The 16,931-nt window shown below is 31.5% G+C and overlaps 1 protein-coding gene across 1 annotated transcript in view; it reads right to left on the minus strand.

Annotated features, from left to right (window-relative positions):
• Window positions 1–16,931, minus strand: part of LOC134683337 (nuclear pore complex protein Nup160-like) — a 252,121-nt gene that overhangs the window by 122,258 nt on the left and 112,932 nt on the right. The window contains exons 14-15 of the mRNA XM_063542579.1: window positions 14,861–14,926; window positions 1,781–1,874 (exon numbers count right to left, since the gene is read on the minus strand). Of these exons, the coding sequence (XP_063398649.1) occupies window positions 1,781–1,874; window positions 14,861–14,926 (160 nt within the window). The remainder of the gene's footprint in view (window positions 1–1,780; window positions 1,875–14,860; window positions 14,927–16,931) is intronic.

A 16,931-nucleotide genomic window follows, 5' to 3' on the forward strand; every position in this document is an offset into this window, starting at 1 on the left:
ATTGGGTAGCACACAAATCCAGGGTGCTCGCATAAGGCAGCTTAACTGCCTAAAAATCACAATCTAAGGGCAATATCTCTTACATTTTCAAAATACTGCTGGATTCAGTCAAGGATATGCTACGCAATGGGCTAAATGTGGAAAAGAAGATGTGCAAATGGGTTAAGGATGCAAGGTGGTTAATACAAATTAGAATGATATATTGTGGATTTATCTATTTTTGTGGGTATCAATTTTAATGGATAGGGAAAGAGATGGGGATAAAGTTACAAAGGGACATAACTGAAGAACAGTAATAGTCGCACTACCAAGTTTATACTGGATCTGAGTGGTAATAACAATTGTGTATAAGGTTCAAAAAGGCAAACTTGAGTTTGTAGAACAAAAACAAAAAATTCAGCAATTTTTCTAATTGTAATTAAATAACTCTTGAGCAATAAGAGTGCCAACCCCCAAAAAATAGTATTTTGTCATAATAAGTATTGTGCATATATAGTTTCTTAACATTTGGTTGAGGCAATATAAAGTTAGAAAAAATAAACCAACTATGGACTTTTGGACAGACAGAGGTAAAACAGTATACCCCCACCTGGTCCAAGGACACAGTTATCGTCCTTTGGTTTTCGTTGTCTACGAATATAGTCCCTAGTGTAAGCAGTTTAAAACTTACATGTTTTATTTAATACACTATCCCAATTTATTTATTTATATTAAATGCATGAAATAGTAAGTAGGGGGATGTAATTACATGTCAAAAAAATTTGGGTGCTGAATCTTTATGTTAAGTAGTGAATTGGTCCAGTTCTAAAAGGTCAAATTTTATCACGTCTGAAGCTGTCAAACTGAATTTTACACCCCCTTAATACAGAATTGTCAATATTTTGAGTTAGAGCTGGGAGAAGTTTCTATAATTTTGATATTATTTGTCTCACTGGAAGTACCCTACACTGTAAAAATCTTTTTGAGAAAGAGCAAGTGCAATTTTTTTATTTTGAATTTATTGTCTAAAAGAAATGCACTACGAAATAACTGTGTTCTCGGGCCACCTTTTTAATGCAGGGGTGTAAAAAATTAACTTTAACCACTGAACCATGAAAATGAGGTCAAGGTCATATGACACATGCTAGTTGGACATGTACACCTTACAATCATCCTTCCATACACCAAATATACTAGACCTTATAGTACCTGAGATATGGACTTAAACTTAGCTTTGTTCACTGATCCATGAAATGAGGTAAAGGTCTTGTGAAAACTATCTGTCTGAAGCTTGCAAGGTATGCACATACCAAATATAGTTATATGGTTACTCATAATAAGTGAGTGATTAACATTCAAAAATATTCTTGTTTCAAGTAGTCACTGAACCATGAAAATATTGTGAGACAGTGAAATGCATGACAGTCCATTTCTAAATTCTTATCCAACACTACTAGTGCAGGTCTTTGGACATCATACAGCATAACACTCTCCCAACCATAATGAATTTTGGAGTGTATGCTGACCCAATGTTTACTTCAATACTAACATAATGAATTTTGGAGTGTATGCTGACCCAATGTTTACTTCAATACTAAAATGAAGACTGTACTATTGAATTGATTTCTGGCATCAAAAGTAGTTCCTCATTGAGCTTCAGTAGTCAAACATCTTAAGAGGAAAGCATATCTGACCAAGCACATCCATTCAGCTTTAATGACTTTTACCTACTCAGAGATTTAACTGATGATCTGCAAGCTGAATTCAGATGTCATTGATACAAACAAGGAACATAACCTACCTTGCAAGTCATTTTCTTCCTGTTCTAACCACTGACCACTACCAAGGAATAGTTCTTCTATCCTGTCACATTGCCTCACATAACTTATTCCACCCTGAAATCAAAGAAATAAATTAAACTTGAAACAAGTCACTTTACACTTCAACAAGAGGCTGTCAGAGCCACACCAAACTGGATTTATTAACATTTATTTGTGTCCTGACATTTTTCAATATCACAAGAACCATAAATTCTGAACCATGAAAGTAAAAAACTTCAATATCAAATTTAACCTCCATTTTGTAATCAGTAACAACATATCAAAATTTAAAAAGCTTTGGTTGAACGGTACACGAGTTAATGCACAGACAACATTTGGGTGCCTCCCGCCTGCCTGACCACCGTTTAATCTCAGATCATACTGATCAGATATTGAATTTAATTAGTGTAATATTCTGATCTGACACGAATAATAGTCACTTTTGCAATTTACACTCAAAACTTCATTCCTACAGTTTTCATTATATCGGCCTACATACTGCTTAAAATGGAAGATGTTTTTTTTTTATATTTTAGGGCCAAAATGAATGGCTAAATTTTTCTCCATACTTGTCATGCTGATAATTTTTTCAACTTCACTTTTAATCTATCTCTTATAGTTTTTGAAACAATGGCAATTCTAGAAAAAAATAGTAAAAAAATAAATATTTGGGGAGCAATTTTCCAAAAGAGGCAAAACTTTTGGACAGATTTCTCAAAAATGTCATTGATCACCGTAATTGTACTTCTATTATTTGTATTTGTAAAGTCATCACAATAATTTCAGAATTTACAGTATATATTCACATATAGTTATAATTATGGTATCTGAGAACTTAATTTACAGTATATATTCACATATAGTTATGGTATCTGAGAACTAAATTTACAGTATATATTCACATATAGTTATGGTATCTGAGAACTAAATTTACAGTATATATTCACATATAGTTATGGTATCTGAGAACTACATCAGAATTTACAGTATATATTCACATAAAGTTATGGTATCAGAGAACTACATTTACGGTATATATTCACATTTAGTTATGGTAATTGAGAACTACATCAGAATTTACAGTATATATTCACATATAGTTATGGTATTTGAGAACTACATTTACAGTATATATTCACATATAGTTATGGTATCTGAGAACTACAAATAGTTATGGTATCTGAGAATCTGAGAAGTACATATAGTTATGGTATCTGAGAACTACAAACTACAGAAAGTCGATCAATAAAACATTAAGTCAGATTATACCTGCGAGACAGACATGTTCACCCAACAATCATTCCATATATCAAATATATATAATATATTCACAAACATTAATATAACTACTGCAAATAGAATATGAGAAACTGACCTTTTCAGGTATTTCCATTTAACATAAAATCAAAGAAAAAACAGCTGCGCCATGAGCGCATAATACGCCCGACGTCTTGTGTGGAAGTTTTATGCAATAATCATAAATAGTTTCTGAGAAAGTTTTAAGCAATAACCATATATTGTATTTGAGACACGGCGGGACATGTGAAACCCCCAACCCTGTTTTTTTTTTTCAAAAAAATAAATATCACTAAAATAAAATTTTGAATCAAAACCAAAAAGTATACAGATCTTTAGATTAATATAACAAGGAAGTGTGTAAAGTTTTAATCAACAATCATAAATTATTTTTGAGATATGTGAAAAAAACCTCCCCTGTTTAACAAAATACTCAATAACTCCAAAATAAAGTTTTAAATCATCACCAAAAAGTATACAGATCTTTAGATTAATATAACAAAGAAGTGTGTAAAGTTTTAAGCAATAATATTAATATAACAAAGACATGTGTAACATTTTAAGCAATAATCATAAATAGTTTTTGAGATATGGTGCGACATGTAAAAAAAAAACTCCCCCTTTTTAACAAAATACTCAATAACTCAAAAATTAAATTTTGAATCATCACCAAAAAGTATACAGATATTAAGATGAATACAACTAAGAAGTATTTAAAGTTTTAAGCCATAATCATAAATTGTTTTTGAGATAAGGTGTGACATGTGAAAACCAGTTGCTCCGCAGGGCGTAGCTTTATATGACCGCAGAGGTTGAACCCTGAACAGTTGGGGCAAGTATGGACACAACATTCAAGCTGGATTCAGCTCTAAATTTGATTGTGATTAAATAGTTGACACAGCATAGATTTCTGACACAGAATGAATGTGTTGTAATGAACTTAATTTTTTTGTTTTCTCTTAGAGCAATTCACTATGCTGTTGAATATTAATCCTCTCAAAAAAATGTTTGAAGAAAAATTGAACCCAATTTTTTTAATCACATCCCCCTTTCCCTTATTCCAAAACTAATCTCAATTAAAATTTTTAATGGAGTTTGCAACAATAACTACTGGCCTGAGAACACAGTTATTTCGTAGTGCATTTCTTTTAGACAATAAATTCATATTAAAAAATCGCACCTGCTCTTTCTCAAAAAGATTTTTACAGTGTAGTGTACTACCAGTGAGACAAATAATATCAAAATTATAGAAACTTCTACCAGCTCTAACTCAAAATATTGACAATTCTGTGTTAAGGGGGTGTAAAATTCAGTTTGACAGCTTCAGACGTGATAAAATTTGACCTTTTAGAACTGGACCAATTCACTACTTAACATAAAGATTCAGCACCCAAATTTTTTTGACATGTAATTACATCCCCCTACTTAATATTTCATGCATTTAATATCAAGAAATAAATTGGGAAAGTGTATCAAATAAAACATGCAAGTTATACACTGTTTACACTAGGGACTATATTCGTAGACAACGAAAACCAAAGGACGATAACTGTGTCCTTGGACCTACTCATTTAAATACATAATAAAATATTAAGATGTAAAAAAAAATGCTTGTTATCACTAAATGGTAAAGATTATTTTATCAGTTGGTAGTAATAAGTGAACATACTTGTATATTGTAAAAAACAAAGATTTAAGTTGATTCTGGACAAAGAACTCCAATTAAAAAAAAATCTTGCTATTGCACAATATTGTGCAATTAGATATTTCTTGCTTACTATTCTGGACAAAGAATGATAACTCTAATTAAAAAAAATTTTGCTATTTCACAATATTGTGCAATTAGATATTTCTTGCCATTGCGCAATACTGTGCAATTGAAAAGACTTGCTATTGCACAATACTTAATATAATAACTTTAGATCCTGATTTGGACCAACTTGTAAACTGGGCCCATAATCAAAAATCTAAGTACCTGTTTGGACTTGGCATATCAAAGAACCCCAAGAATTCAATTTTTGTTAAAATCAAACTAAGTTTAATTTTGGACCCTTTGGACTTAAATGTAGACCAATTTGAAAACAGGACCAAAATTGAAGAATCTACATACACAGTTAGATTTGGCATATCAAAGAACCCCATTTATTCAATTTTTGATGAAATCAAACAAAGTTTAATTTTGGACCCCGATTTGGACCAACCTGAAAACTGGGCCAATAATCAAGAATCTAAGTACATTTATAGATTCAGCATATCAAAGAACTCAACCGTTTCATTTTTTGTCAAAATCAAACTAAGTTTAATTTTGGACCCTTTGGACCTTAATGTAGACCAATTTGAAAACGGGACCAAAAGTTAAGAATCTACATACACAGTTAGATTCGGCATATCAAAGAACCCTAATTATTCAATTTTGATGAAATCAAAAAAAAAAAATTTGGGCCCCTTATTCCTAAACTGTTGGCACCAAAAATCAATACCAACCTTCCTTTTATGGTCATAAACCTTGTGTTTAAATTTCATAGATTTCTATTTACTTATACTGACGTTATGGTGCGAAAACCAAGAAAAATGCTTATTTGGGTCCCTTTTTGGCCCCTAATTCCTAAACTGTTGGGACCTAAACTCCCAAAATACCAACCTTCCTTTTGTGGTCATAAACCTTGTGTTAAAATTTCATAGATTTCTATTCACTTTTACTAAAGTTAGAGTGTGAAAACTAAAAGTATTCGGACGACGACGACGATGCCAACGTGATAGCTATATACTACGAAAAAAAATTCAAATTTTGCAGTCGTATAAAAACACACCCCTGTTTTAGTTACAAAGTGCTGTAACTCAAAAAGTTTTAATCTTATTTTCACAAAAAAAAGTATACAGATCATTTGACCATCATAAGAAACAACTATTATAAGTTTCATGAAATTTGGATAAGTCATTCTCAAGTTACGGTGCGACATGTTTACGCCAGACAGACGGACGCCGGACATTTGTATACCATAATACGTCCCGTAAAAATTCGGACGGGCGTATAAAATTTTGACGGCGTATAAAAAATATGTGTAAGGGTTCCTAAGAACCCAGTCTTACCAAATTTTGCTGTTAGTCATGTGCACAGGCTCAACAAAAATGGGGGAAATATTATTATTTTTTTTTGTATAGATACTATCTTTTGATTGTAAGAAAATTCTGTCCAAGTTTGGTAAAAATCCAGGTTGGTTTATCAAACTTATAATCTTCACAACTCAGAAATTAAAATCTAAAATTTATAAAAACAAGAGGCTCTCAAGAGCCTGAATCGCTCACCTGAATTTGTTTGGTTTAATCTCTCATCAATGATTATTTTGGCTTTTCAATTTATTTAAATGTTTTTTGAATCGTCCTATTTTCTTCAAAAGCAAAAAAAAAATCATTTTCTCCTATGTTCTATTTTAGCCATAGGAGCTATGTTTCTTGACATACAAGGAAATGACATATCAAATTTATACAAGATACTCTGAAACTCATTTAGCCTAAGTTTGGCTGAAATTGATACAGCAGTTTCAAAAGAGAAGATTTTTTAAAGTAAGTAACATGATGAACAAATTGTGAAAAAAGTCTTTAAAGGGCAATAACTCCTTAAGAGGTCAATTGACAATTTTGGTCATATTAACTTATTTGTAGATTTTACTTTGCTTAACATTTTTGCTATTAACAGTTTATCTGTATCTATAATAATATTCAAGATAATGACCAAAAACTGCAAAATTTCCTTAAAATTACCAATTAAGTGGCAGCAACCCAACAATGGTTTGTTTGATTCATCTGAAAATTTCAGGGCTGATAGATCTTGAGCTAATGAACATTTTTGCCCCATATCAGATTTGCTCTAAATGCTTTCGTTTTTGAGATATAAGCCAAAAACTGCATTTGACCCCTATGTTCTATTTTAAGTAACGGCGGCCATGTTTTTTGACGGATCAAAAATCAAAGTACACACTTTGTGCAGGATAATCTAAGGAACAATCATGCTAAGTTTCATCCAAATCCATTCAGTAGTTTCAGAGGAGAAGATTTTTTAAAGTTATCAAATTTGATGAACAAATTGTGAAAAATTGTCATTAAAGGCAAATAACCCCTTAAGGGGTCAATTGACAATTTTGGTCATTTAAAACTTATTTGTAGATCTTACTTTGCTGATCATTTTTGCTGTTTACAGTTTATCTTTATCTATAATAATATTCAAGATAATGACCAAAAACTGCAAAATTTCCTTGAAATTACAAATTAAGTGACAGCAACCCAACAATGGTTTGTTTTATTCATCTGAAAATTTCAGGGCTGATAGATATTGACCTAATGAACATTTTTTCCCCTTGTCAGATTTGATCTAAATGCTTTGGTTTTTGAGATATAAGCCAAAAACTGCATTTGACCCCCATGTTCTATTTTAAGTAATGGCGGCCATGTTTTTTGACGGATCAAAAATCTAAGCACACACTTTGTGCAGGATAATCTAAGGAACAATCATGCTAAGTTTCATCCAAATCCATTCAGTAGTTTCAGAGGAGAAGATTTTAAAGTATGCAAATATGATGAACAAATTGTGAAAAATTGTCATTAAAGGACAATAACCCCTTAAGGGGTCAATTGACAATTTTGGTCATATAAACTTATTAGTAGATCTTACTTTGCTGATCATTTTTGCTGTTCAGTTTATATTTATCTATAATAATATTCAAGATAATGACCAAAAACTGCAAAATTTCCTTAAAATTACCAACTAAGTGGCAGCAACCCAACAATGGTTTGTTTGATTCATCTGAAAATTTCAGGGCTGATAGATCTTGAGCTAATGAACATTTTTGCCCAATATCAGATTTGCTCTAAATGCTTTCGTTTTTGAGATATAAGCCAAAAACTGCATTTGACCCCTATGTTCTATTTTAAGTAACGGTGGCCATGTTTTTTGACGGATCAAAAATCGAAGCACACACTTTGTGCAGGATACTCTAAGGAACAATCATGCTAAGTTTCATCCAAATCCATTCAGTAGTTTCAGAGGAGAAGATGTTTGAAAAATTGTTAATGACGACAGACGACGACGACGACGACGACAACGGACGCCAAGTGATGAGAAAAGCTCACATGGCCTTTTAGGCCAGGTGAGCTAAAAAAACGAAAGGGAGCTCACGTCAACAGATATAAACAATTCCCTAAAGTTTTATGCAAATTTGTTACAGTGTTTTTGAGTTAATGTCCAACATGTTGACGACTGACAAACGACCAGATGGACAACAGTATATCATTTAACTGCAAGACTGTATGAAATGTTAACTGGTAATTATATAAAAAATATAATACTGTAAATTCAGAAATTATTGCGAGGTTTTGATTATTGCGAATAATGCGACTGAGGTGTAAACGCAATAATTAAAACTCGCATTTAGTAATATTTTAACTGAATTAAGCTTGACTTTTCTCAAAATCGTAAAAATTAAAATCGCATTCAAGTGTAAAATGACAAAATCGCAATAATAAATGCACGCAATAATTTCTGAATTTACAGTAATTAGATATAGGAAGAAGATGTGGTATGAGTGCCAATGAGACAACACTCCATCCAAGTAACAATTTATAAAAGTAAACAATTATAGGTAAATGTACGGCTTTCAACATGGAGCCTTGGCTCACACTGGACAGCAAGCTATAAAGGGCCCCAAAAAATTACTTGTGAAAAACCATCCAAACGGGGAAACCAACGGTCTAAATTATATAACAAGAGTGCATACACTGAAATGTTTCGCCTTCTTTACCAATCATTGATATTATGTTGATACTCCTAAATATAAAGCTTTATTACGACTGTCACATAAACTTAACATTAACATTAATCAAGAAAACTAAACATTGATCAATGAACCATGAAAATGAGGTCAAGGTCAGATGAACCATGCCAGGCAGACATGTACAGCTAACAATGCTTCCATACAATAAATATAGTTGACCTATTGCTTATAGTTTTAAAAAAATAGACCAAAACACAAAAACTAAACACTGAGCAATGAACCATGAAAACCAGGTCAAGTTCAAATAAAACCTGCACAACTGACATATATATAGATCATAAAATATTTCCATACACTAAATATAGTTGACCTATGACATAAAGTATTAGATAAATAGACCAATACTAAAAAACTTAACTTTGACCAATGAACCATGAAAATGAGGTCAACAGTGATTTTGCTAGCGCTCGTCACTTTCGTAATTAACAAATCAATTCAATTTCATCACTTAAATTTAGAAAGTGTAAAAATATTTTCTCATTAAAATACTATAAATGTACCTGTCTTTATGTTTTTGACAAGTTTATGACCCCCGGGTAATTAACATTTTCAACAGGTGTTACAAGTTGTATTTACAACTAATCTGCTTTTCGCCATCCGATGGGTCACTAATCCGTTAATTATTAATAAATCTCATAATTGACCATTATAATTATTTCCCTAGGAAAATCAGTCAGTTGGCATTTCAACAACCAGGAGTATAGTTTCTTCATTTGATCGAAATAATTTGTTACTCCCGGACAGTTCGCATTTGAATTTCATCATTTCTCAAACTATCACAATTTGACGTTTGTTTGTTGTAGATTCGTCATTTGAACGTATTTTCTTCACAATTGATATAAATTGCCATCAAAAACATTCGACATTTCCATTTAAAAAATGGATTATAAACTTTATTCAAAACGCTCAAATTGTCTTCACGAGTTAAACAGGTGCTTCCTGTACTTTGTGCTACGCATGCGTGAAAGTAGTCCTAAAACATTTTTTAGATTGTGATAAAAAAAAACGCAAAATACGAAATCATTTAGAGGCAATTAAACAAGAGAGACAAATATATATGTCTTACTAAAGGAATTAAAACCAAAAAATGATATAATCTCCTGATGAATCCAGACTCGGTTTGAATTTACTATCCACGTGTCACTTCCCGTTTTCCTTTCATTTTAAAACCGAAAGTAGTAAATGTTATCTATTCTTGATTTGTTTATAACCTCCTTTCAGTCATTATACTCGTTCCAATAGGACTTTATACAGTTCCAACCTAATAGATATGATTTCCATATATCTATTTAGACGATTTATAAGGATAATGATAATGCAGTGATGAAATCATTGCAAGTTAATTTCCCCTGTGATTCCTTGTTTAAAAAAAAATGAATCCAACTTGTGTTGTTCAGGAATGTCCTCTGGAACAAACCGAATAGAAATTGTGAACTAAGTTTCCACATCCCATGTCACAATCTTTCATAATAAGGGCCAATACAGTCAAATCATACAAAACTGACTGCAAGTCATGCCTACAAATCCTTTTAAATCTGACAAAGTCAAAGATGAAGCTAGTAACAATTAAACATACATCCTTGGTTCCTTGCTATTACACAAAAAAAAAGTTGATTTTCATGGTGCGCAAAAGTGACTAAAGCACCCAAAATCCTAGCTTAAACCCTGGGTCAAGGTAAGATGACATCTGCCCGCTTAACATGTACACCTTACAATCATTCAATACAACAACATATTTTCTATATGCGTAGTGACCCGAGCGTAACCCTTCTCGTAAAAATCTGGTGACCAAAATATGCATGGATCTGTCATTGAAATATACAAATATCTGATTATATATGTTAAACACGTGCTCAATACCCATGCTTTTTGTGATTTGTTTACTATACGGTGACAATCGGTAAAACTCGGCTTCAAAACACGGTATTAAATGAGCAGCCATATTTGTTAAATCATAACAAACAGAAAGAACAAAATTTGACAATTATATGATATATTTGCAAAAAAAATGATAAGATTGTGCACAGAGGACTAAGTTTATGATGTATACATGCATTGGTTCAAGAATTTGACAAACATTATTTTTCACCACTCACTCGTTTCATATGACTTTAACTGGCAGAAAAACTAAGTCCAGTTATAAATGATTTAATTTTGGATCTAGCACGTCTTCTGATTGGCTGACGTTATTTTGTTATGAGCCCAAAGACATTATTTAGTCATATGACTGTTACGTCATCCACGTTTTTCATGGTTTTCTATGGTTTAAAACATGTAAAATGGAATTTAGAATTAAATTATAAGAAATGATTGTAATATTTTTCTGTCTATTTGAAATAACATAAAAAATGTGATGCACACTGTTAAATAACCTGCTATGCGCGTTATTCAGTGTGCATCAAATTTTTTATGTTATTTCTTGATAGACAGAAAAAAATATATCAGTCATTTCTTAAGTAAAATACGGGAAAAAAAAGGATTCTTTTTTTACCAAATTTACTTCTGGATACTATATTATGATCATAATCAAGCTTTTCAATACATTTGATACAAATCCAAGATAGTTTTTAAGAAGATAATAAAATTTAAAAAATTATAAACCACAAAGTGAATACAATGAAAGACTAGGTCCATTTATAAGTAAAATGCAGACAAACAGGATTTTTTTTTACAAAACTTACTTCTGGATACTATATTATGATGATAAACAAGTTTCTGCAAGTTGGTGGAAATCAAGGATAGTTTAGGCCACGTTTTTTTAATTTGTTGGTTTACGGATTTTCTCTATGAAAAAGTCCGGTCGGTCGGTCGAAAAAAAAAATCTTTCAAGACAGAAACGGTGAGAAACCTGATATGCAAAATAAAAATATATTTCACCTTCTTAATAATATGTTTGTCATACTATTTTGTCACCATTCTTAAATTTTAGTCTGATGAAATATTATTGCTCAGCTGTAAACATCGAATGAAATTGTCTAATAATTTCCTGTAAAAAAAAGGGGGGGTACATGGTCAAAGACGAAATTAAATCGTCATTTCACAATCAAGAACAACAGATGAACGTCTGAAGCTTGCTGGATAATAATAAGCACGAAAACTGATAAAGAAAAAAAAGATGTAAAAACATCGTACCAAAATAAGTTTCAACACATGTGTCAACCAGATGCTCCGCAGGGCGTAGCTTTATACGACCGCAGAGGTTGAACCCTGAACGGTTGGGGCAAGTATGGACACAACATTCAAGCTGGATTCAGCTCTAAATTTGGATTGTGATTAAATAGTTGACACAGCATAGGTTTCTGACACAGAATGAATGTGTTCTAATGAACTTAAAATTTGTATTTTCTCTTAGAGCAATTCACTATGCTGTTGAATATTAATCCTCTCAAAAAAAATGTTTGAAGAAATTTTCATTTTATTTATGAAATTTCATTTCAAATGAGAAAATTGAACCCAATTTTTTTAATCACATCCCCCTTTCCCTTATTCCAAATTAATCTCAATTAAATTTCTAATGGAGTTTGCAACAATAACTACTCATTTAAATACATCATAAAATATTAAGATGTAAAAAAAACTGCTTGTTATCACTGAATATTAAAGATTATTTTAATTTATCAGTTGGTAGTAAAAAGTGAATATACATTGTATATAACAAATATTTGAGTTGATTCTGGACAAAGAAAGATAACTCCAATTAAAAACAAATATTGCTATTTCACAATATTGTGCAATTAGATATTTCTTGCTTACTATTCTGGACAAAGAATGATAACTCTAATTAAAAAAAATATTGCTATTTCACAATACTGTGCAATTAGATATTTCTTGCCATTGTGCAATACTGTGCAATTGAAAAGACTTGCTATTGCACAATACTTAATATAATATTTTAGATCCTGATTTGGACCAACTTGAAAACTGGGCCCATAATTAAAAATCTAAGTACATGTTTGGATTCAGCATATCAAAGAACCCCAAGATTTCAATTTTTGTTAAAATCAAACTAAGTTTAATTTTGGACCCTTTGGACTTTAATGTAGACCAATTTGAAAACAGGACCAAAAATGAAGAATCTGCATACACAGTTAGATTTGGCATATCAAAGAACCCCATTTATTCAATTTTTAATGAAATCAAACAAAGTTTAATTTTGGACCCCAATTTGGACCAACTTGAAAACTGGGCCAATAATCAAGAATCTAAATACATTTTTAGATTCAGCATATCAAAGAACTCAACTGATTAATTTTTTGTCAAAATCAAACTAAGTTTAATTTTGGACCCTTTGGACCTTAATGTAGACCAATTTGAAAATATGACCAAAAATTAAGAATCTACATACACAGTTATATTCCGCATATCAAAGAACCCCAATTATTCAATTCTTGATGAAATCAAACAAAGTTTAATTTCGGACCCTTTTGGGCCCCTTTTTCCTAAACTGTTAGGACCAAAACCCCAAAATCAATACCAACCTTCCTTTTATGGTCATAAACCTTGTGTTTAAATTTCATAGATTTCTATTTACTTATACTAAAGTTATGGTGCCAAAACCAAGAAAAATGCTTATTTGGGTCCCTTTTTGGCCCCTTATTCCTAAACTGTTGGGACCTAAACTCCCAAAATCAATACCAACCTTCCTTTTGTGGTCATAAACATTGTGTTTAAATTTCATTGATTTCTATTAACTTAAACTAAAGTTATTGTGCGAAAACCAAGAATAATGCTTATTTGGGCCCTTTTTTGGCCCCTAATTCCTAAACTGTTGAAACCAAAACTCCCAAAATCAATCCCAACCTTTCTTTTGAGGTCATAAACCTTGTGTCAAAATTTCATAGATTTCTATTAACTTAAACTAAAGTTATAGCGCGAATACCAAGAAAATGCTTATTTGGGCCCTTTTTGGCCCCTAATTCCTAAAATGTTGGGACCAAAACTCCCAAAATCAATACCAACCTTCCTTTTGTGGTCATAAACCTTGTGTTAAAATTTCATAGATTTCTATTCACTTTTACTAAAGTTAGAGTGCGAAAACTAAAAGTATTCGGACGACGACGACGACGCCAACGAGATAGCAATATACGTTGAATTTTTTTTCAAAATTTGCGGTCGTATAAAAACGTAATAGACTGGTCCACTGGAAAAACGAGACTATCAGGTTAAATAATCTGTTGTGATGCATTCCTGTTTTTTATCCAAATGGACGATATTTTTTGATTATCTATGAAACAAGAAAATATAAAATGATTTGTTAAAATTCAGTACTTTAACTTGATGTCTTGAACTTCCACCTGTCCACATTTGGACAAGTCTATTTTCTATGAGAACATGCATCTTATGGACTGGTGACAAAGAAGGGAAACGAACTTATTGTGTAATTGGTTTTTAACACAGGTTTCGTTCTGCAAAATTATTTGCGCAAACCTACATTTCAAGGTCATTAATAATTGATTTGTCTATTTTAGAAACGTTAACTGGAAGTTTCATTTTTTCACAACAGAAATTGTCATCACTTCTGTTAGTGATGAATGCATTTCATTTCATAAAAAAAGGTTAATTTAATCATTTTTCAGGGATAATGCATTTGTTAGGGTCGGCGAGAATAAAAAAGCATGAAAAGTCAATTCTATTTTTATTGTGGAAATCGGCAAAATCGGGTCGGCGGATCCATAAACCAACAAATTAAAAAATCCTGGCCTTAAGAAAGATGTGAAAATTTAAAAAAAACTTTGAAAAAAACACTGTGAATATTTGTGGACACCTCCTATGACGACGGAATGTAGGATCGCTATGTTTGCCTTTTCAGACAAAAGTCACAGACTTAAACAATTGTGACATACAACAAACCAATAACACTCTTGACTTATGCATTTGTTATGAAAGGCATATAAAAATTTTGTGATCCCTGAACTCGTCAATTTAGTATTAATTTACCTTTTTGATGAAACAAATCATGCCTGTGACTGGGTCAGCTAACAACCCTGTCATTCTGGATCCAACCTGTAAATAATCATAGAGTTACTTACAGTATCTGGCTAAAAGTATTCATCACCTGCATTTTTTTGCTATATATTTAATATAAAAACACATTTTTTCAAAAAAATATTTTGAGGGCATTTTTGGTTGTATTTTTATCAACAAGGCCTTAATAGACGTAAACTAATCTAAAGTATGTTTGTTTAATTGGTAATAGTTTTGTTTTCAGGTGTTTTTGTCTTCTCTTGATGTAAACACATACAATAAATTTTTATAATTTAATTTGGTTGAATATATAGCAAATTTCTGAACAGAAAAAAATATTTGTGTTTATCTTGTGAAAAAATGAAAATGATCCACAAAAAGAAATATAACCAAATAAACAAATACACCTGTGAAAATTCTGCTTTTATTGGTACCAAGTTGCTTAAAATCAAACAAAAAATGAGCCCAAAATATTTTTTTGAAAAAATGTAGTTTTATATACAATATAAAAAAGAAGATGTGGTATGATTGCCAATGAGATAACTATCCACAAAAGACCAAAATGACACAAACATTAACAACTATATATAGCAAAAAATCTCAAGTGATGAATACTTATGGCCACACTCTGTAAGTCTGAGGCAAAAAAATATTTATTTCTGGGTATATCAAATACATGTTTCAAGAAGTTAAGAATATTGTATAGTTACAATATAGATTTTTTTGCATATCAAGCTAAAGACAGTGACCATCTCTCCTCATCCATATAAAGGAACACAGTTCCAATGTCCCCCCCCCCCCCCCCCCCATATCTTATCTATCCAAGGGCAACTATCAATGTAATGTAAAGGTATAATTGATCATGCATACCCATACCTGCAAACCCTCCCATTTTGAGCAGGATACTCCCACTTAAATGGTGAAATTCAGTAGGTCTCCTGCTTGCTAGTCTGCTCCTACGCAGGAGTATAAAATCTCCCACTTTCGGATATTTTAACCTTAATTGACCAGTCTATATGCGGATCCAGGGGGCCCTGCCCCCCTTTTTGTGGGAAAAAATTATTATATAGGGAATCACTGAAGCATGACTGTAGCGGTCAGCCTTACATAAAGTAATGTATCCACCACTTCAGTCTGACAACATTGATTATGTATTTGTGTCACTGACGAGGGTAGCTGTTATACACATGATCAATATTCATGCTTATTTGTTGATTGTTTGCATAAGGTAAAAATTTGTAAACTACTGCTTCAAAACATGACAATTAATTAGCTGCCATATTTTCATATCATAAAAGACCAAGATAAAACAAAATTGACTATTATTATTGTAACAAAAAATTTGTTCCGTCGTGACATTTGTTCCATTGGAACAAATTTCTTAGAAAATATGTTCCTATGGAACTTATGTCATAAAAAATATGTTCCAGCACTATAAAATTTGTTCTGGAACTAATTTATTAACCAATGGTGAAATAAGTTCCAGAACAAAAATCACAGCACCATGAGTTTTGTTCCAATATTAATATTTAAAACAAAAAGTGATATAAGTTCCTGTGATATTAGTTTTGAACGAAGGTATTTTATAGAAGTCAATGAAAATGTTTTGTTTTGAACCTATTTCCCAGAAAAAAAAGGTCCTGTGCTTGCATGGGGTACTTTTGCAATTGAAGGCATGACTATAGGATGAAGATTAGAAATAAAATTGATTATAATGTATCATAAACCGTTATAATACTTTTTTTCAGAAAGACTTATTATTATTTCTTATTCTACTCTCTCCTTGATCATAAGTGATTTTAGTATTATTAATTGAGTATGTTATTAAACTTTTGCTTTACTCCACATGATCCAAATTAGATGTTTACACTTTCTATTTATTGCATTATCAATATAATACATGTTTTTTATAATTACATTAAACTCACTGATGACAAGTGCTCAGTATATAAGATAACTTGTTTAACCAGTGGAACATATTTCACAAACAAGGAACTAATTTCACCAGGTGAGGAACAAATTTCACAAATCCAGAACTTATTTC

This window comes from Mytilus trossulus, chromosome 9 (genome assembly GCF_036588685.1).
Source record: "Mytilus trossulus isolate FHL-02 chromosome 9, PNRI_Mtr1.1.1.hap1, whole genome shotgun sequence".
Lineage (NCBI taxonomy): Eukaryota > Metazoa > Mollusca > Bivalvia > Mytilida > Mytilidae > Mytilus > Mytilus trossulus.